The 23,663-nt window shown below is 42.7% G+C and overlaps 1 protein-coding gene across 1 annotated transcript in view; it reads left to right on the top strand.

Moving 5' to 3' along the window:
- The window catches only part of LOC140191280 (complement C3-like), a 215,486-nt gene that overhangs the window by 90,824 nt on the left and 100,999 nt on the right, over positions 1-23,663 (top strand). The window contains exon 17 of the mRNA XM_072248549.1: positions 13,983-14,180. Coding sequence (XP_072104650.1) covers positions 13,983-14,180 — 198 coding nt within the window. The remainder of the gene's footprint in view (positions 1-13,982; positions 14,181-23,663) is intronic.

Raw genomic sequence — 23,663 nt, 5'->3', positions numbered from 1 at the left:
TAACATGTCTCTATCAGTCTCTCTGGGGGTTTATAAACATGAGTAGACTTTCTAAGTGGTTCACACAGTGCTAGTGTTTCATTGTTATTTTCACGTGTCGTCTGGTCTGCATCAGTTAACTGAAACTCTGAAGCTGGCTCTTTCTTGAGGTCTTTGCAAAGAAATAGCAATTCATTCATTAACTGTGTAATCTCTTTTTTATGCTGAGACTTCATCATTTCAATAAAACCTCAATTCCTTCACTTGTGCTTTCTCTTCTTCAATTGGATCCTAATTCTTGTCACTCTTTGGCTTTAGATCCGTATTGTACTGTACCGGCAAGTTTGGTTTTGGTGGCAATGCTTTGTCAGATGCTAGTAACAAAGGGATGGGTCTGGGATTTTTCTTTATGACTTCTTTTACTTTTGCTGCATCGGAATCAAGTTCTGTTCTCTCTCACTCTCTCATCAAGTCACTGTATTCTGACTCAGTGTCACTGTCCAGGACTAATACTCTTTACACCAAATTCAGTCTTTCACAGTCAGATAAACCCAGTATTGACTGTATATTCTTTGGCACGACTCAAGTGAAAGCGTGTGCTCAATATTTTTGTGTGATACTTTTGCCACACATGTTCCTTTAACTGGAATGTCTGCAACTGAATATCCAGTTACTTTTATACTTGTCTGATGTAACTTTGGTCTTGGCTTTAATGCTTTAAACTCAGATTCTGCAAGGACATTTATTTGTGCTCCAGTACCAAGTTTAAACTGAATATTGTTTTGGTTCACTTGCAATGGCACATGATATCACCACAGGTATCCTGTCGCAAGTACCAAGTGCCTGTCTCCTGAAAAGTTTTCGTTAATTCACAAGGCACATCAGGAGGATGATAGAAAAACTCAATTTTCTTGGATAAGTGGAGTTCCAACAACCCACAGGAATGTTGACACCATCTAGAACTAAACAGCCTGTTTTATTGGCACCTTATTAACAGTTCTAAATATTTGTTTCCTCCAGCATTGGCATACCATCTAAAATACAGTCCTCCAGTATCATCTCCTAAACCCAGAACTCTACTACCAAGGAGTACAAAGACACCAAAAGCTTGGAAACACTGCTAACATCCTCTCCTCTCTAAGTCATAAACCATCCTGTTTTGGAAATCGCTGAAGGAGTTTCTTCACCACTGAGTCTAAATACTGGAATTCAGAGCAAATCCAGAATCCTTGGAGCCTAACCATGCAGAGGGAGTACTTCCAACAGAAGTTCTGCAGAGTTTTAAAAGCACATTTTGCCACCATTTTGTCAAGGATGGTTAAGATGGACTCCAAGTCCGTGGGTATATTTAAAGTGGAAGCTGATTGTTTACTCATTTATTGGGGCTCAAAGGATATGGCAAGAAGGCAGGTTTATTGGGTTGTGTGGTATCCAGGATCAGTCATGATGGAATGTGGAGCAGACTTGATAGGCTGAAAGGCCTAATTCTGCTCCTGTGCCTTCTACTTTTATGGTCTAACAGCTAGTGAATCTGCTCTGTGCTTAGAAGTGAAGTGGGGAGAAGAGGCATGCAACAGTGTTCGGGAATTTGTTCAGAAGAGGAACCCAAAGGAGGTTCTGTGAATGAAAACGAGATTCCTGGATGGTTTGTTACCTCCTGGGTGCCAGGGCCAGTGACATCTCAGATCGAGTACACAACATTCATAAGTGGGAGGGCAAGCATTTTTAGGTTGTGGTCCACATGAGTACTAATGACATGGGTAGCATGGGTGATGAGGTCTTACACAGTGATTTCAGAGAGTTAGGTGCTAAGTTAAAGAATAGGACCTCTAGGGTTTTGATCTGAAAGTAGATAGTAGAGTGGTTGTGGGAAAAGATGTTGTCAAGGCAAAATACAAAGACAGGAATCAAAGGATCAAGCATAGTGAAACTAATGTTTGGAGCTGCATATATTTCAATGCAAGGAGTATTGTAGGAAAGGCAGATGAGCTTAGGCAGTTGGATCAGCATGTAGAATTATGATATTGTAGCCATTAGAGAGACATGGTTGCAGGTAGGGCAGGACTAGCAGCTCAAAGTTCCAAGGTTCTGTTGTTTTAGATGTGATAGAGCAGGATGGAGTAAAGGGGGAGTGGTGGTATTACAAGTCAGGGAAAATGTCATGGCAGTGCTTTGTCAGGGCAGACTTGAGAGCTTATCTAGTGTGGCTTTATAGGTAGATCTGTTAAATAAGAAAGCCAAGGCCACATTAATGAGATTATATTATAGACCACCCAACAGTCCATGGGATTTAGAGGAGCAAATTTGTAGAGAGATTACAGACTGTTCAAGGAAACATAAAGTTGTGATAATAGGTGATTTTAAATTTCCACATATTTTCTGGGACTCACATACTGTAAAATGACGGAATGGGAAACAGTTTGTCAATTGTGTTCAGGAAAGTTTCCTTAATCAGCACATAGAAGTCCCAACTAGACAGAGTGTGATAATAGATCTCCTTTGATTGGAGAGGGCCCAGAAGAGGTTCACAAGGATGATTCCAGGAATGAAAGGTGAAGGGGTTATCATACAAGGAACATCTGATGGCTCTGGGTCTGTATTTACTGGAATTCAGAAGGATGAAGGAAATCTCATTGAACCCTTTTGAATGTTAAAAGGCCTAGACAGAGTAGATGTGGAAAGGATGTTTCCCATGCTGGGAGAGTCAAGGACAAGAGGGCATGGTCAAAGGGTGGTGAATTTGTGGAATTTGTTGCCACATGCAGCAGTGGAAGCCAAGTTGTTAGGTGTATTTAAGGCAGAGATTGATGGGTTCTTGATTGGACATGGCATCAAAGGTTACGGGGAGAAGACCAGGTCCTGGGGTTGAGGAGGAGAAAAAAATGATTGAATGGCAGAGCAGACTTGATGGGCCAGATGACCTAATGCTTCTCCTATATCTTATGGTCTTATGGTCTTTTAGGGACTGAGACAGGGCAGGTGATAGAACTTTGTATCAAGGGACACTTTGCATCTAATGATCATACTGCCATGAGCTGCAAGATAATTATGGAAAAGGATAGGTTTGGTCCCTGGGATGAAATTCCAAATTGGAGAAATGCCAATTTTGACAGTATCAGAAATGACCTGTGAGTGTGGATTGGTAAAGATGACTTCAAAAGTGAAATTCTGTGAGTGCAGAGCTTGTATATTCTGTCATAATAAAAGGGAAAGATAACAGGTTTAGGGAACCTTGGTTTTCAAGAGATATTCGGGTCCTGGTTAAGGAAAAAAAGGAGGTGCATAACAGATAAAGGCAAGTAGGAACAAATGAAGTATTTAAGGAGTACAAAAATGTAAGAGGACACTTAAGAAGGAAATCAAGAGTGCTAAAAGAAGGTATGAGGTTGCTGTAGCAGACAAGGTGAAGGAGAATCCTTCTGGCTTCTATTGATAGATTAAGAGCAAAAAGATAGCAAAGGGAAAAATTGGTCTTCTGGAATATAAGACAGGTAATATGCATGGAGAGGAAAGAGATGGGGGAGGTTATGAATGGACTTTTTACATTTGTATTTACTCGGGAGACAAACAGAGTCTATAGATGTAAGGCAATGCAGCAGAGAGCAGAGTAGACCCTATATAGGTAACAGAGAGGAAGAATTTGCTGTCTTGAGGCAAATTAGAGTGGATAAATCTCCAGTGCCTGTCAAGGAGTTCCCATGGACCCATTGTGAGACTAGTGCAGAATTTGCAGGGACCCTAGCAATGATATTTAAAACATCTTTAGCCACAGGTGAGCTGATAGAGGATTGGAGGATATTGAATGTTGTTATGCTGTTTATGTAAGGATTTAAGAATAACTCATGAAACTATAGGCCAGTGAGCCTGGCATCACTTGTGGGTAAGTTATTGGAAGGTATTCTAAGGGACTGGATGTATAAGTATTTGGAAAGACAGGGACTGATTAGGGATAGTCAACATGGCTTTGTGTATAGTAAGTCTTTTTATAGAGTTTTCAAGGAAATTACTAGGAAAGTTGACGAAGGTAAGGCAGTGGATATTGTATACATGGACTTTAGCAAGACACTTGATAAGGACCCGCATGGGAGGTTGGTCAAGAAGTTTTGGTCTCTTGGCATTGAAGGTGAGGTAGTAAATTGGATTTAGTAATTTGGAATAGGTATGAATTTCATGGAAGAAACTAGAGAATGATTGTAGATGGTTGCTTCTCTGTCAGGAAACGTGCCACATGGATCGGTGTTGGATCCCTTGTTTTTGTCATCTTTATCAGTGATCTGGAAGATAATGTGGTAAACTGGATCAGAAAATTTGCAGTTTCCAAGATTTAGGATGTAGTGGATAGTGAAGAAGGTTATCAAAACTTGGAACAGGATCTGGACCAGCTGGAATGAAAATGTCAGATAGAATTTAATGCAGACAAAGCACACAAAATGTTGGAGGAACCTGCCACAAGCATCTGGAGTTCCGATGAAGGGTCTTGGCCCAAACGTCAGCCATTTACTCTTTTCCATAGATGCTGCCTGGCCTACTGAGTTTCTCCAGCATTTTGTGTGTTTTGCTTTGAAATTCCAGCACCTGCAGATTTTCTCATGTTTGTTAATGAAGGGAAGTGTAACTTGTTGCACTTTGAGAGGGTAGGTCTTACATGGTGAGCGGGAGGGCACTGAGGAGTGCAGTAAAACAGGGGGATCTGGGAATACAGATTCATAACTACTTGAAAGTGGTGTTACAGGTAGATAGAGAGGTGAAGAAAGCTTTTGCCACAATTCCATTCATTAATCAATATATTGAATACAGGAGTTGGGTTCACCCTAAGACCATAAGACAGTGGAGCAGGATTAGGCCATTCAGCCGATCGAGTCCCTCCGCCATTCCATCATGGCTAATCCCAGATCCCACTCAACCCCATACACCTGCCTTCTTGCCATATCCTTTGATGCCCTGATTGATCAGGAAACTATCAACTTCGGCTTTAAATATATCCGTGGACTTGGCTTCCATCGCAGTCTGTGGCAGAGCAGTTCACGGATTCACCTCTGTCTGGCTAAAAGAATTCCTCCTTACCTCTGTTCTAAAAAGTTGCCCCTCAATCTTGAGGCTCTGCCCTCTAGTTCTGAATGCTCCCACTATAGGAAAAATCCTCTCCACATCTGCCCTATCTAGTCCTTTTGTTAGGATGAAATTGTATAAGATGTTGGTGAGGCCTAATTTGGAGTATTGTGTGGAGTTTTAGTAACCTACCTACAGAAAGATGTAGATAAGATTGAAACAGTGCAGAGAAAGTTTACAAGGATGTTGCCAGGGCTTGACCTGATTCAGAGGGGAAAGGTTTAATAGGTTAGGACTTTATTCCCTGGAACATAGAAGTTTAAGAGAAATTTGACAGAGGTATACAAAATTATGAGGGGTATAGATAAGGTAAATGCAAGTAGGCTTTTTCCACTGAGGTTGGGTGAGACTAGAGCTAAACGCTGTGCATTAAGGGTGGAAGGTGAAATGTTTAAGGGAAACAAGAAGAGGGATTCCTTCACTCAGAGGGTGGTGAGTGTGTGGAATGTGCTGTCAATGCCAAGGTCGATAGGTACATGGTTGGGAGAGGTATGGAGGGCTATGGTCTGGGTGCAACTCAATGGAACTAAACATTAATGGTTTTGCACAGACTAGATGGGTCAAAGGCCTTAGACCATAAGATATACGAGCTGAATTAGGCCATTTGGCCCATCAAGTGTACTCTGCTTTTTCATCGTGGCTGATCCGTTTTTGCTCTCAGTCACAATCTCCTGCCTTTTCCCTGTATCCCTTTATGACCTTAATAATCAAGAGTCTATCAAACTCTGCCTTAAATATACCCAGTGACAGCTGTCAATGGCAACAAATTCCACAGATTCACTGCTCTCTGGCTAAAGAAGTCCTTTTTCATCTCTGTTCTAAAAGGACAACCCTCTATTCTAAGGCAGTGTCTTCTGGCTTTAGACTCCTCCACCTCTCCATATACTCTCCACTTCCACTCTATCGAGGCATTTCGAAATTCAATAGGTTTCAATGAGGTCACCCCTCATTCTTCAGAATTCCAGTAAGTAGAGGCCCAGAGACATTAAACGTTCCTTGTATTTTAAGCCTTTCAATCTTGAAATAATTTTTGTGAACCTCCCCTAAACCCTCCCCAATGTCTTTTTTAGATTTGGACCCAAAATTGCTCACAATACTCCAGGTGAGGCCTTACCAGTTACTGAACCTACAAGGGAACATTCTATCTTAGATCTGGTCCTGTGTAATGAGACAGGTAAAATTAGTGATCTTGACGTGAGGGATCCTCGTGGAAAGAATGATCACAGTATTATTGAGTTTCTCATACAAATGGAGGGTGCAGAAGTTTGATCTAAAACCAGTATATTATGCCTAAACAATGGAGACTACTATGGGATGAGGGAGAATTTGGCTCGTGTAGACTGGGAACACAGGCTATATGGTTGGACAGTTGAGGAACAGTGGAAGGCTTTCAAAGAGACTTTTCCCAGTGCTCAATAAAACTATGTTGCAGTTAAAAGCAGGGACAGTAAGGGTGGGGGGAGCCAGCCTTGCATAATTAAGGAAATAAAACAAGGCATCAAACAAGAAGTCCATGCATACAAAGTTGCCAAGAGTATTGGGAAACTGGAAGATTGGGAAAACTTTAAAAAGTAACAAAGAACCACTAAATGAGCAATAAAGAAAGGGAAGCTAGATTATGAAAACAAACTAGCACAAAATATAAAAATAGATGGTAAAAGTTTTTATAATTATATAAAGTGGAAAAGGGTGGCTAAAGTGAATGTAGGTCCCTTGGAGGACAAGAAGACAGAATTGATGTAGGATAATGAGGAAACGGCAGAGGCTTTGAATGACAATTTCATGTCAGTCTTCACAGTGGAGGACACATCTGACATGCCAAAGAGAGATGTTATGGATGCAATGGGAGGTGAGGACCTCGATACAATAGCTATCACTAAAGAGATACTGCTGAGCAAATTAGTGGGCCTAAGGATAGATAAGTCCCCTGGTATACTGAATGAAATGGCAGAAGTTATAATAGGGGCTTTGGTGATAATTTACCAAAATTCTCTGGACTCTGGGCAGGTCTCAGCGGACTGGAAGACAGTGAATGTCACACCACTGTTCAAAGAAGGATGTAGGCAAAAGGCAAGTAATTATAGGCCAGTTAGTTTAACATCTGTAGTTGGGAAAATGATTGGAGCTATCACTAAAGAAGAAATAGCGAGGCATCTAGAAAGAAATGGACCATCAGGCAAATGCATCATGGATTCAGCAAAGGCAGGTCCTATTTGACAAACTTACTGCATTCCCTTGAGGATATAATGAGTGCAGTGGATAGAGGGGATCAGATGGACATTATTTACTTGGATTTCCAGAAGGCATTTGATAAGGTGCCATATAAAAGACATCCATAAGATAAGGAAGCATAGAGTTGGGAGCAATGTATTAGCATGGATAGAGGATTAGTTAACCAATAGAAAGCAGAGAGTTGGGATACATGGGTGTTACTCTGGTTGGCAACCAGTGGTGAGTAATGTGCATCAGGGGTCAGTGCTGGGCCCACAACTGTCCATGATATACATTAATGATCTGGAAGAGGGGACCCAGTGTAGTGTATCTATGTTCGCTGATGATACTAAATTGAGTGGAAAAGCAAATTATGCAGAAAATATGGAGTCTGCAGAAAGATATAGATAGGTTAAGTGAGTGGGTAAGGGTCTAGCAGATGGAGTACAATGTTGGTAAATGTGAGGCACTTTGGAAGAACAGATTATTATTTAAATGGTAAAATTTGCAGCATGCTGCTATACAGAGGGACTTGGGAATGCTTGTGCATGAATCACGGAAGGTTGGTTTGCAGGTGCAGCAGGCTATCAAGAAGGCAAATGGGATGTTGGCCTTCATTGCTAGAGGGATTGAAGTTAAGAGCAGGGAGGTTATGCTGCAACTGTACAGGGTATTGGTGAGGCCGCACCTGGAGTACTGAGTGCAGTTCTGGTCTCCTTACTTGAGGAAGGTTATACTGGCTTTGGAGACAGTGCAGAGGTGGTTCACCCTTTTGATTCCAGAGATGAGGGGCTTAGACTATGAGGAGAGATTAAGTCGCCTGGGACTGGTTGGAATTCAGAAGAATGAGTGGAGATCTTATAGAAACATAAAATTATGAAAGGGATAGATAACATAGGGGCAGGAAAGTTGTTTCCACTGGTAGGTGAGACTAGAACTAGGGGACACAGCCACAAAATTTGGGGGAGTAGATTTAGGACAGAGATGAGGAAGAACTGCTTTTTCCAGAGAGTGGTGAATCTGTGGAATTCTCTGCCCAATGAAACAGTGGAGGCTACTTCAGTAAAATTATTTAAGACAAAGTTGGATAGATTTTTTCATAGTAGGGGAATTAAGAGTTATGGGGAAAAGGCAGGTAGGTGGAAATGAGTCCACAGCCAGATCAGCCATGATCTTATTGAATATTGGAGCAGGCTCATCAGGCCAGATGGCCTACTCCTGCTCTTATTTCTTATGTTCTTATATTCCTAAGTTTCCTTCTTGGAAGTAGGAACTCTCGTGAATACCAATGATGTGATAAACTGATAATGGCTTTCATTAGTGGTGGTGGGAAGAGACCATAAGACATAGGAGCAGAATTAGGCCATTCAGCCCATTGAATCTGCTCCACCATTACATCATGGGTGTGTCACAATGTCGGGGGCATTGGGAGCAAGGGTGGACCCAAATGCAAGACACATCTTGTGAGGTTACTTAGATTTAGTTTATTGTTCGATACCAGGAGAGCTAGGCAAGAGCAGGAGTAGTGAACTGGACAAGGACTCAGGACTACCACTAGGCTGGGACTAGGGGTCTGGGCTAGGACTCGGAATTGGATCCCAGAACTAGAGGAGACATGAAGAGGCTAGGGTATGGACGCCGAGCCAGAGACTGGGAAAGGACCCAGTACCTGGGTCTTGCCTCTGGCTCGGACCCCAGAACCAGGCATGGACATGACATGGGCTAGGGAGAGGAGGAACATGGAAAACAGAGCCTCGGTCTCAGGAGAGCAGGTACATGGAACTATGGACACATACACAGAACACAGAGTCAGGACTCCTCCTTGGAAACAGGATATAGGGCCGGGACTCATACACACATGACAGAGAGTCGGGACTCCTCGTTGGATACAGGACATAGGGCCGGGACTCACACACAGAACAGAGAGTCGGGACCCTCCTTGGGTACAGGACATAGGGCCGGGACTCATGACACCTGCGGGGCAACAGCAAGACGGCCTGACTTACGCCACGGAGGCGAGGACAAGACAAGACAAACACCAAAGAACAACACAGTTCCTAGCTAGCTACAGCAATAGAACTGGACCGAGATGCAGGCGAGGGCTACAGATGAGGGCTAGAGGCGAGAGGGGCAGAGAAGGGATTCAGACAGGAATCACAGACCGCCAGGGCCAGGACTTGGACGTGGTACTCGGATGCCGCTGGAGCCAGGACATGGTACTTGGAATCTCTGGGTAGTGGCAAGCTCTAGACTCGGCCCAGGAACAGTAGACAGCGGCACCTGATTCTCTCCGGCGGGTTAACTGACGGACCCACCTTGATGAGGAAACTTTGCAGGCTCGCATCGGCAAGGTAACTGGATGGTGTTGCTCCGGTGAGGAAGGGCGAATTACCGGCACTCGCTTCAGCAGAGACTAGGCTTGCTCCGGCCAGATAACATTGGCACAGCGTACCTTTGATGACTTTGCAGACGCTCCCGCGCCGAACGGCTGAAAGCCAGAGGCTATAAACTACCGGTTCAGCCGATAACATAAACAAGGTAAATTTAAAGGGACCCCGATCCGGACCATGACAGGGTGATCTCTGATTCCACTCAACCCCATACACCTGTCTTTTCGCCATATCCTTTAATGCCATAACTGATCAAGAAACGATCAATTTCCACCTTAAGTAAACCTATCGTCCTAGTCTCCACCACAGTGGCAGAGCATGCCACAGATTCACTACCCTTGTTTCTTGCTTGCTTTGTTTCTGTCTTGTAGTGTTCTATGACTCTATGACACTATGACAAGAGAAATCAAAGACAGCATAAAAGCAAAAGAGAGGGTATATAATATAGCAAAAAAGAGGGTATATAATATAGCAAAAATCAGTGGGACATTTGAAATTTAGGAAGCTTTAAAAACCAACAGAAGGCAACTGAACAAATCATAAGGAGAGAGAAGATGAAATATAAAGTTAAGCTAGCCAATAACATAAAAGAGGATACAAAACATTTTTTAGATATATAATGAGTAAAGAGAGATGAAAGTGGATATTGGACAGCTGATAGTAATGGAGGACTAAACTATGGCAGACAAACTAAATAAATATCTTGTGTCAGTCTTCACTATGGAAGACACTATCATTATGCTAGAAATTCAAGAATGTCAGAGGACAGAACTGAGTGTAGATGCTATTACTAAGGAGAGTAATTACTAAGCTTGGGAAGCTGAAAGGTCTGAAGATAGGTAGGTCACCTGGACTGGATAAACTAAACTCCAGAGTTCTGAAAGAAGTAGCAGATGAAAGTGTGGAGACATCAGTAATGATCTTTCAACAATCACGAGATTCTGGAATAGTCCAGAGGACTGGAAAATTGCGAACACCTCTCTGCTCTTTAAGGGAGGGAGGCAGAAATTAAGATATTTTAGGCCAGGTAGCATGACTTCAGTGGTAGGGAAGATGATGCTAGAGAAGATATGCCCATTGCCAAGGATGAGGTTTCGGAGTGCTTAGAGGGACATGATAAAATAGGCCAAAGTCAGCATAGTTTCCTCAAGGGGAAACCTGGTCTGACCAATCTTTTGGAAGTCTTTGAGGGAATAATAACCGGGATAGACAAAGGCAAGTCAGTGGATGTTGCTTAATTTGTTTTTTTTTCAGAAGTCTTTGACAAATTTCTGCATAGGAGGCTGCATTACATGATAAGTGCCCATGGATTACAGGAGAGATACAAGCATGGATAGAAGTCCCACCCAACCTCAGTGGAAAAAGCCTGCTTACATTATCCTATCTATACTCCTCATAATTTTGTATACCTCTGTCAAATCTCCTCTCAGTATTCCACATTCTACTAATATTCCTTAGGAACAGTCCTACCTATTCAATGTTTCCATATAACTCAGGTCTTCCTGACACGGCAACATCCTTGTAAATTTTCTCAGTGCTCTTTCAACCTTATTTACATCTTTCATGTAGGTAGGTGACCAAAACTGCACACAATACTCCAAATTAGGCCTCACCAACACCTTATACAACTTCAACATAACATCACATTTCCTGTACTCAATACTTTGATTATATTAATGCCAATATGCCAAAAGTTTTCTTTATGATCCTATCTACGTATGGTGCCACTTTTAATGAATTATGGACCTGTATTCCCAGATCCCTTTGTTCTACCACACTCCTCAGTGCTCTACCGTTCATTGTGTAAGACCTACCTTGGCTGGTCCTACCTCAGACTTGCCTGCATTCAGTTCCTTCTGCCATATCTCAGCCCATTTTTCCAGCTGATCCAGATTCTTCTGCAAGCCCTGGTAGTCATCCTTGCTTCTGGTAAGATGGTGGAGCATGTAAGTACAGAGGCCTCTCAGGGGCCAACTAAAGATGTTGGGAAAGGAGCTGGTCGGATTTTGGAGGAGACTGTCGGGATGTCGGAGGAACCATTTTGGGAACTAAGGAGCTGACCTGGCTGCCGACTGTGTTGCTGCCTGCTACTCAAAGGCATTGAAGATGATGCAGTATAATGAAGGGAAATTGTTTCAGACATTTCACTTGTGATTGCAGAAGGAGAGGTTGAGTCGCCTGGGACTGAACTTGCTGGAGTTTAGAAGAATGAGAGGAGGTCCTACAGAAACATATAAAATTATGAAAGGGATAGATATGATAGAGGCAAGAACATTGTTTCCACTGATAAGTGAGATTAGAACTAGGGGACATAGCCTCAAGATTTGGGGAAGTAGTTTTAAGATGGAGATGAGAAGGAACTGCTTTTCCCAGAGAGTGGTGATTCTTTGGAACTGTCTGCCCAATGAAGCAGTGGAGGCTACAGTAAATATATTTAAGACAAGGTTGGATAGATTTTTGCATAGTAGGGGAATTAAGGGTTATATGGAAAAGGCAAGTAGGTGGAGATGAGTCCATGGCCAGATCAGCCATGATTTAATTGAATGGCGGAGCAGGCTTAACGGGCCAGATGGCCGACTTCTGCTTCTATTTCTTATGTTCTTATGTAACTTTATTGGATAGTGATAATGTAAGTTGCCACAGGCCTCTTACCCTTGTGTGGTGGTGGGACAGATGACATAGAAGCTATGTAACGTCAGTTGTAGTGAGCACTGAGCTTCAAGCCTCAGGCTTGCGTGATGCTGGGAACATGGCATTCGCACTGAGCAGGGGGCTGGTCTCTCCTGTCGGTCTGCCCTTTAGCTTTCAAGCAGTGGAATGACAAGCTGGAAGCCACTTCTGGAAGACTGTACCATCAATTGCTGGATATTGCCGCACAGGATCTTGGACTAAATATATATGTTTTTTTTGAGTGAATATGCTTCTTTGCTTGCTGTTTTGAAGTATGTTACTATTTTGAATGTTTGCTTGCTACTTTGAATATTTTGCTGCTTGGCCCCAGAGAAGCACTGATTCATTCAGCTGTATCAATGTGTGGTTGAATACTAATTAAACTTGATTTGATTTTGACTTGATTTTTGATTTCTCCACTACGCCCCCTACTTTGCTGTATTCCGGCAAACTTGCTGATCCAGTTAACCACATTATCATCCAGATCATTGATGTAGATGACAAACAATAATGGACACAGCACTAGTCTTTGTGGTCCTCTACTAGTCACAGGTCTGCAATTATAGAGGCAACTATCTACTACCACTCCTTGGCTTCTCCCACAAAGCCAATGTCTAATCTAAATTATACCTCATCTTGAATGCGGAACAACTAAACCTCCTTGACCAAACCCCCATGTGGGAACTTGTCAAGTGCCTTGCTAAAGTCTATGTAAACAACATCCACTGCCTTGTCTTCAATCACTTTTCTGACAACTTCCTCAAAAAACTCTTATATAAAAGTGGTTAGACATGACCTACCATGCATGAAGCCATGCTGACTACCCTTAATCAGTCCATGTCTATCCAAATACTTATATATCCAGTCCCTTAGAATAACTTCCAGTAACTTTCCCACAACTGATGTCAGACTTGCCGGCCTATAATTTCCTGGCTTATGTTTAGAGCCTTTCTTAACTGGTGGAACAACATTGGCTATCCTTCAATCCTTTGTACCTCTCCTGTCACTAAGGATGATTTAAATATTCTGTGCTAGTAATGTTGAGGCTTTATAAAGCACTGATGAGGCCTTACTTGAAGTATCGTAAGCAGTGGTGGCATTGGGGTGGGGGGTGGTGGCGGGGATTCAGAGGAGGTACATGAGAAAGATTCCCAGAATTAAAGCATTAACGTATGAGGACCATTTGATGGCTCTAAGCCTGTACTCGCTGGAGTTTAGAATAGTGAGAGGTGAATGGTGAAAGACTTAGAGTGGATGTGGAGGGGATGTTTCCTATGGTCAGGGAATCTAGAAGCAAAGGGCACAGAGAGACATCCATTTAGAACAGAGGTGAGGAGAAATTGCTTTAGCGAGACAGTAGTGAGTCTGTGGAATTCATTACCACAGATGGCTGTGGGGGACAAGTCATCGAGCATATTTAAACTGGAGATTTATACGTACTGGTTTAGGCAGGGTGTCAAAGGTTATGGGAAGAAGACAGGAGAATGGGGTTGAGAGGGATAATAAATCAGCAATGTTGAGCTGAATGACCTAATTTTTCTCCTCTGTGTTATGGTCTTAGATTCCTTACTCTCTTTCACAAATTTTATAAAGGCTTTTTTAAAATTTTGTTTTTTATTGCAGTGAAGAAGTTCAGGAACAGAGCTTTGTATGACTGTTGCAATGCTGGTATGAAAGACAACTTCATGGGTTTCAGCTGCAGTAGAAGAAAGAGACGAATAAAGTCTGGGAAACTCTGTGCAGATGCCTTTGCAGAATGTTGCGAACACCTTCACCGATACAGAGAGCAGCTTGATATGAGCAGAATGACATTAGGTCGAAGTAAGCACTGATTTTTTTCCTCTCTTGACCATTCCAGTTGAAGTAATAACACAATGTGAAATACTTTATAATATTTTAAAACTAAAAGGTTTTATAAACTTAATAAATGCTGGAAAATGTGAAATGATTTATGAGAGGACATTGTGATGACAATAACAGTGGCTTTATCTTTAGAATAATCAAAAGCAAATCAGAAATGTGGCTGATTAATAATAGAAAATAATTGAGCATTGATTCAATAGATTTTGAAGTTCAAAGTAAATTTATCATCGAAGTATATGTCACCATATACAACCCTAAGCAATGAGATGAAACTATTATTTGAGGTAAACTGAAATGAGGAGTTGTGGTTGAAATCAAAATTAGCAATTATTAAAGAAAAGAGCACAGTCACAGAGCGAAAGGGCCCATGCTGCTCCTAATTATTTTGCCCTATATAAATTGTGGCTGTGTGATGGACCAAATGATGTTTGTTGTGATTCCATCACTCAGATATTCAGTATCATATGAGGTCATCCACCTTATGTTTACCAGTCTGGAGTAAGGAAAGGAAATGGGATAAATCTGGGATGGACTAAGCCTTAGTATCACAAAGGACACAGGCCTGGAAGATGAGGGAGTTTGTTTAGAAGCTGAGCCTGAATGTAAAGCATTGTTTGAAAGTTATAGGCCAGAAAGAGCTGATCAGGATCAATGAAGTGGAAAGAGCAGGAGTGAGTTGTCAGGAGGATCAGCTGTGCAGAAATATGTGCTTGGATACAGAGGGTTAGTGGTTCAGGTTTTTATTGGTGTAAGGAATGGGGGTGGGTTTTCTCAGGTGGGAGGATGCTGTAGAGAAGTAGTTAATAGTTTTAGTGGACGTTGGGATGGGGATTAGCAGTCGGGGATGTCAAAGTACAATTTGAGTTCATTGTCATTAACATAAGTAAACATATGATAAATTTGCTGCAGCATCACATGGACATAGCATCAGATGCACAAGATAATCACAAATTAACAAGATAATATATGCAATATTATACAAGAAATAACACAATTCGACCAAAACATACAAATTCTATTGTAGTGCTGAGTGGCCAAGGTTGTTATTTTGTTGCTAAACTGAGATAGTGAGCAGAGGCAAGGATGTTGGGTAAAGGTTTGAAGGGATGGTCCGCTTGTGTGGAGGGTTTATGAATTTACATGGGGCATGAAAGTTAGTAGAGGGTGGGCTTTATTGGATAAATTGTGCAAGTATAGCTAATGCATATGCACCTGATTGATCATGCAGTGATTCAATTGGGCCTGCTACGCATGGAAGACCCTCCTTATGCATGTTGATTATATTTATTTCATTTAGAACAGGCCCTTCTGGCCCAACGGACTGCACCAGTCAGCAACCCACCTATTTAATGAGTGAGTGAGGCCTCCATCAGTCAGTGTTGACTATGGATGCTGCATTCTAGTTGTCTAGATACGCAAGCCTGTGCAGTACGATGTGGAGGGTAACCTGTTGCCCATGTAGCAGGCATCCTCCTCTTCATGCATCTGATGAACCCAAAGGAATAACAGAGGTTGATACAGTTTCGTACCCAAGGTGTTGCAGGAGTTGTCAGTCAGCATTGAACTCAACGTAAGACTGCCTCAAGGACTCCTACTCCCCCAGGGAGTAAACTCGGAGGGAATTTTCCCTCAGGGTTTACTCCAGAAGCCTTTCCCATGAGTGGATATAGTTGCAAGTCAGTGAAGATTTGAGATCAGAGTTTTCCTTATCCTACATGATCTGCCAACAATGGCTGACGAGCTCCTTCTGCCCAAAGCTACTGGTTTTAAGGCGTCACCTTTGCTCCTCTCCTGTCAGTAGCAATGGTTCCGCTAGGCTTCGAAGTTAAGCCACATGTGAAGTCCAGAAGCTGGTTTTCAGAGGCTATTTAAGGCACACTTCATTGGGAGCATTTAATAGGTAGTGGGAACTTGTCTCCATTACCACCTCTGGCTATAACAACTTTAAAGAATCACTTATTAAATAACCCTAGCCTAATCACAAGACAATGCACAATGACCAATTAACTAACTGGTACGACTTTGAACTGAGACAGAAAAGTGGAGCACTTGGAGGAAACCCATGTGCTCACCCAAAAGACATACAAATTCCTTGCAGGTGGCGTTGAAATTGAGCTCCAAAGTCTTACGCACTGGGATGTAATAGCAACGTGCTAACTGCTCTACTACTGTGGCACCTGATCTTGCACTGTAAGTTGACAAACGTGTACCACGTGACTCAGTAAAAATGATTAAACCTACTGCTCAATCATCATTCTTGCTCCGCATATGCATAACAGAGGGGAAGCACTTTTGCTCTCAGCCCTCGTGAATAAAAATCAGCTGCACCACAAACTAATCAGTTGCTGTTTTATCCAAAAATCCTGGAAACACAGTTTATCAGCTGATTCTGATGGAAGTTTTTGGATATGGATATGTAATGTTAACTGATTTTACATCTGTAGGAGCCGAGTGTTTTCAGCATTTTTTGTTTCTATCTCACTGTTCATGGTTTCTTCTTTGCATCTACTGAGCAAGGTAGATGGTATAATTTCCTTTGTTTTAGTTTATTGAATGTGGGTCTTGTCAGCTGCACAGGGAGGCACCTCCCAATCGCTACCCAGCTAACAGAAGTCACTCATTTCCAACTATTTAAACCCAGCTCTCACCCACAGTCCTTGAGCACCCATTGAACTAGACTGTCTCAACCAGTTGCTCCTAGCATTTAGTTACCTTGTTGCCTGTTACATTTAATGTGTTCCTTCTTGTTTTGTGGCCCCTTGTGGCTTGTTATTTTGTACTTTCTAATTAAAGTTATCACTCACCACTGAATCATCTCTGTTGTTCTGTGTTTGGGGCAAGCCTCTTCTGCATGTCTTGACAGGATGTGTGAACCAGCAATTGACCCAGTGGAGTTTGTGTGCCTAAAGGAAATTGTCTGTTGACATGAGCATATGATTCAGAAGAAGCAAGAAATCATTGACCATCTGTTCACCATTATCAGACAACCTTCCAACTCAAAACTGCAATCTGCAACAGACAACATCCTCCTTTAGATTCCGTGCCTGAATGCTTTGATGGATCCTGAACCAGATGCCGCAACTTCCTGTCCCAGTGAGTCTTACACTTTGAGCTCCAACCATCGCTGTATTCAACAGACTAAGCTAAGATTGCCTTCCTCATCTCTCTCTTGACTGGGCGAGCTCTGACCTGGGCTGCCACTAACTGAGACAACACAACCCCCATTTGCAACAGATGCGAGGATTTCACCGCTGAAATATGCTTTGTTTTTGACCATTTGGGAATTGGAAGGGAGGCAGCATATCGGATACTTTACCTGCATCAAGGGTAATGCATGGCGCTGGATTGCACTGTGGAATTCAGGGCCTTTGCAGTGGGCAGCTGGAATGTAGAAGTGGTGCTGGCCCATTACCATCATGGTCTATTGAAAGATGAGCACTCTATCCAGGAAATGTCCACGAATCTTGAAAGCCTCATCACTCTAGCCCTCGGTATTGACAAACATCTTATGGAATGGCCCTACAGATCATCAGCTTGAACCCCAGTTCCATTTCCAGAACCATTTCAGGCTGCAGGACCCTCATCAGCAATAGCTCCAGAATCCATGCAGTTCGGAAGAACTTCCTTAAGAGCGTGAGTGTCGATGGAGAAACAATTTGTGTGCTTACTGTGGAACAGTTGGTGATCCATGCATCAAATGTCCACTGTGAACAGGAAACATCACCACCAGATAGAGAGGAGGGACCTTGTTCCAGCTCCATAGCCTGACTTTAGAAACATAGAAACATACAAAACCAACAGCACAATACAGGCCCTATGGCTCACAAAGCTGTGCCAAACATGTCCTTACCTTAGAACTACCTAGGCTTACCCACAGCCCTCTATTTTTCTAAGCTCCATGTATCCATCTAGGTGTCTCTTAAAAGACCCACCGACACTGCCGGCAGCCCATTCCACGCACTCACAACTCGCTGTGTAAAAAAGCTTACCCCTGACATCTCCTCTGTACCTACTTCCAAGCACCTTAAAACTATGCACTCTCATGTTAGCCATTTCAGCCCTGGGAAAAAGACTCTGACTATCCACATGATCAATGCCTCTCATTATCTTGTACACTTCTATCAGGTCACCTCTCATCCTCCATCGCTCCAATGAGAAAAGGTCGAGTTCACTCAACCTATTCTCATTATTGGGCATGCTCCCCAATCCAGGCAACATCCTTGTAAATCTCCTCTGTATCTTTTCTATGGTTTCCACATCCTTTCTATAGTGAGGTGACCCGAATTGAGCACAGTACTCCAAGTGGGGTCTGACCAGAGTCCTATATAGCTGTAACATTACCTCTCGGCTCTTAAACGCAATCCCATGATTGATGAAGGCCAATGCACTGTATGCCTTCTTAACCACAGAGTCAACCTGCACCATAGCTTTGAGTGTCCTATGGACTCAGACCCCAAGATCCCTCTGATCCTCCGCACTGCCAGGAGTCTGGCTATTAATGCTATATTCTACCATCATACTTGACCTACCAAAATGAACCACCTCACACTTATCTGGGTTGAACTCCACCTGCCACCTCTCTGCTCAGTTTTGCATCCGACAGCCCTGTACACTATCCACAACACCCCCAACCTTTGTGTCACCAGCAAATTTACTAACCCATCTCTCCACTTCCTCATCTAGGTCATTTATCAAAACGACAAAGAGTAGGGGTCCCAGAACAATCCCTGAGGCACACCACTGGTCACCGGACTCCATGCAGAATATGACCCATCTACAACCACTCTTTGCCTTCTGTGGGTAAGCCATTTCTGGATCCACAAAGCAATGTCCCCTTGGATCCCATGATTCCTTACTTTCTCAATAAGCCTCACATAGGGTACCTTATCAAAGGCCTTACTAAAATCCATCTACACTACATCTATGGCTCTGCCCTCATCAATGTGTTTAGTCACATCCTCAAAAAATTCAATCAGGCTCGTAAGGCACGAACTGCCATTGACAAAGCAATGTTGACTATTCCTAATCGTATTCTGCCTCTCCAAGTGTTCATAAATCCTGCCTCTCAGGATCTTCTCCATCAACTTACCGACCACTGAAGTAAGACTCACTGGTCTATAATTTCCTGGGCTATCCCTACTCCCTTTCTTGAATAAATGAACAACATTCGCAACCCTCCAATCCACCGGAACCTCTCCCGTTCTCATTGATAATGCAAAGATCAGCGCCAGAGGCTCAGCAATCTCCTCCCTAGCTTCTCACAGTAGCCTGGGGTACATCCTGTCTGGTCCTGGTGACTTATCCAACTTGATGCTTTTCAAAAGCTCCACCTCATCCTCTTCCTTAATATCTACATGCTCAAGCTTTTCAGTCCACTGAAAGTCATCCCTACAATCGCCAAGATCCTTTTCCGTAGTGAATACTGAAGCAAAGTATTTATTAAGTACCTCTGCCATCTCCTTCAGTTTCATACACACTTTTCCATTGTCACACTTGATTGGTCCTATTCTCTCATGTCTTATCATCTTGCTCCTCCACTTTCTGTCTTTCTTCCTCCACATTCCTTCAACGCTACATGCACAGGAGTCTCTAGCAAATTTCAGTATACCAGACAACACCCTAGATTGTGTTGAGCCTACCTCTCAGCCCTTCTGCCATTGACGGATTTGCTTTAAGGTCTGGATGGTCAGAGCATACATAGGGCCTGTACACCTGAGCATCAGAAAGAACCACATCCATCCAATTTCTCTTGATCGATTTACCCAACACTCCTCTCATGTTGGACTACCTCTGGCCTCTCCACTCATGAGCCTTAATTCGCCTTGTCATCTGGTTCATTGCTGAATTGGGGACCAACTTTCCAGGCCACATGCCTGCAAACTCAGCTGAGTTCGCCCCATAAATCCATGCAAATGGAGTAAAACCTCAACTTCACCATACTCCCTCAGGAATACCATGACTTGACATTGCTTTAGCAAAAGAGATGCCAGCACCCTGCTACCTCACAGAGCACACGCTGTGTGATCAACATCCTCACTGTTACCATGCATCCCCAAGGTTGTCTGTTCTCCCTCTCCCGTCCAGAGACACAAGCCATGAACGACTACATCACTGAAGCACTACAGCATGACTTCTTTCAACCATCCTAATCCCCACAGCTGTGCAGGATTCTTCTTTGTCAAAAAGAAGGATGGGGCTCTCCATCCCCCCATCTACTACTATAGACTCAGAAAAGTCACCATTAAGAACTGCTGCCCTCTCCCTTTATTCATAGCACAGGGCCTAGATCATCACGAAACTGGATCTACAGAATGAGTACAATCTGATTCACATCTGTGAGGTGTATGAGTGAAAGATGGCATCCATAATATTCACTGGCCAATATGAGTACTTGGTGTTGCTTTTTGGATTTTCCAATCATCTAGCCATTTTCCAAACCTTCATCAACGAAATCCTCTGAGATATGCTACACAGGTATGTGTTTGTCTATTTTGACGACATTCTCATAAGACCATAAGACTTAGGAGCAGAATTAGGCCAATCAGTACATCTGCTCCACCATTCCATCATGGCTGATCCCGGATCTCACTCAACCCCATACACCTGCCTTCTTGCCATAACCTTTGATGCCCTGACCAATCAGGAAATTATCAATTTTCGCCTTAAATATACCTATGGTCAGCATCCACAGTTGTCTGAAGCAGAGCATTCCACTGATTCACTACTGTCTGACTAAATAAATTCCTCCTTATCTCTAAAGGGTCACCCCTCAATTTTGAGGCTGTGCCCTCTAGTTCTGGATACCTCCACCAATGGAAATATCCGCTCCATATCCACCTAATCTAGTCCTTTCAACGTTCAGTAGGTTTCAATGAGATCCCCCTGCATTCTCCTGAATTCCTGTGAGTTCAGGCCCAAAGCTGTCAAACCTCATATGTTAACCCCTTCATTCCTGGATCATACCTGTGAATTTCCTCTGGACTGTCTCCAATGACAACACATCCTTTCTGAGATATGGAACCCAAAACTGTTGACAATACTCTAAGTGCGGCCACAGCATTTAGCCAAGCATTATCTCCTCAATTTTATATTCTATTCCCATTGAAATGAATGCCAACATTATATTTGCCTTCTCTACCACAGACTCAACCTATAAATTAACCTCTAGAATTCTTGCATGAGGACTCCTAAGTCCCTTTACAACTCTGACATTTGTATTTTCTCTCCATTTCGATAATAGTCTGCAATGTTCCTTTTACCAAAATGCAATATTATACATTTCCCAACACTGTATTCCATCTGCCACATTTTGCCCATTCTTCCAATTTGTCTGTCCTTCTGTAAACACATTACTTCCTCAGCACTACCTACCCTTCCACCTATCTTTGTATCATCTGCAGACTTTGCCACAAAGCATTAATTCTGTTATCTAAATCGCTGACAAACAATGTGAAAATTAGTGACACTTTTACCAATGCTGACCCCCTAAGGAACACCACTAGTTACTGGCAGTCAGGCAGAAAAGGCTCCCTTTATTCCCACTTTCTGCCTCCTGCCTGTCAGTCATTCCTCTATCCTTGCCACTATCCTTCCTCTAATTCCATGGGATTTTATCTTGTTAACCAGCCAAGGTATGAATATGAATTCAAGCATGTTATGATCAGCAACTCCTAAGGGTTCCTTTACCTTAAGCTCCCTAATAAAATCTGGATTATTACACAATACCCAAAGATAGCCTTTCCCCAAGTAGGCTCAAGCAGAAGCTGCTGTAAAAAATCTCAACGGCATTCAACAAATTCCTTCTCTTGCAATCCGACAACAACCCTTACATATTGAATCCCACATTACAGTTGTGGCATTTACCTTATTACATTCCCTTTCCAGCTCCCTTTGCAACCCTACAGCTTGGCTACTATTTGGAGGACCTGTATATGATTTCCATAATGGTGTTTTTACCCTTGCAGAAAAGAAGTAATTCCACCTCTTACCAACAGTGCCACACCACTGCCTATGCCAGCGAGTGCAGATCCAGAGCTACCAAATGTTCCTTTCACTTCTGGGTACAGAGTGGATATAGGACACTAGAAAATGAAGCTGGAGAAATAATAATGGGTGACAAGGGGATTCCAGATGAACTATATGAGTATTTCGCTACTGCCTTCATTGTGGAAGACACTAGCAGAGTGCCAGGTGTTAGAGTGTGTGAAGGAAGAGGGGTGAGTGCAGTTACTATTACAAGGGAAAGGTGCTCAAAAAGCTGAAAGACCAAAGGGCGCATAATCATATGGACCAGATGAAGTGCACCCTAGGGTTCTGAAAGAGGTAGAGACCATGGAGGCATTAGCAATGATCTTTCAAAAATCATTGGACTCTGGCACAGTGCCAGAGGACTGGAAAATTGCAAATATCACTCCACACTTTAAGAAAGGAGGAAGGCAACAGAAAGGAAATTATAGACCATTTAGCCTGACCTCAGTGGTTGGGAAGATGTTGGAATCAGTTATTAAGGGTGAGGTTATGGAGTATTTGGTGACACAGGACAAGATATGACAAAGTCAGCATGGTTCCCTTAAGGGAAAATCTTGCCTGACAAACCTGTTGGAATTCTTTGAGGAAGTTACAGGTAGGATAGATAAAGGCGATGCGGTAGACGTTGTATATTTGGATTTTCAGAAGGCCTTTGACAAGGTGCCAAACATGAGGCTGCTTACCAGGTTAAGAGTCTGTGGTATTACAGAAAAGTTATGGGCATGGTTAGAGCAGTGGTTGATTAGTAGGAGGCAGTGAGTGGGAATAAAAAGGTCCTTTTCTGGTTGGGTGCAAGTGACTACTGGTGTTCCGCAGGGATCGGTGTTGGGACCACTTCTTTTCATGCTGTATATCAATGACTTAGATGAAGAAATAGATGGCTTTGTTGCCAAGTTTACAAATGATACAAAGATTAGTGCAGGTAGTGTTGAGAAAACAGGTAGGCTGCAGAAGGATTGAGACAGATTAGGAGAATGGGCAGGTAAGTGGCAAATAGGATACTCTGTAGGAAAATACATGGTCATGCACTTTGGTAGTAGAAATAAGTGTGCAGACTATTTTCTAAACAGGGAGAAAATCCAAAAATCTAAGATACAAAGGGACTTGGAAGTCCTGGAGTAGAACTCACTAAAGGTTAACCTGCAGGTTGATTTGCTGGTGAGGAAGGCAATGAAATATTAACATTCATTTCAAGAGGTCTAGAATACAAGAGCAGGGATGTGATGCTGAGACTTTATAAGGCACTGGTGACACCTCACCTTGAGTGTTGTGAACAGTTTTAGAAACATAGAAATATAGAAAACCTACAGTACAAGACAGGCCTTTCAGCCCACAATGCTGTGCTGAACGTGTACTTACTTTAGAAATTACCTCGGGTTACCCATAGTTCCATGGGCCTATCCAGGGGTCTCT

This window comes from Mobula birostris, chromosome 32 (assembly GCF_030028105.1).
Source record: "Mobula birostris isolate sMobBir1 chromosome 32, sMobBir1.hap1, whole genome shotgun sequence".
Classification (NCBI taxonomy): domain Eukaryota; kingdom Metazoa; phylum Chordata; class Chondrichthyes; order Myliobatiformes; family Myliobatidae; genus Mobula; species Mobula birostris.
The sequence above is the reverse complement of the archived record's forward strand: the minus strand, read 5'-3'. Positions and strand labels throughout refer to the sequence as shown.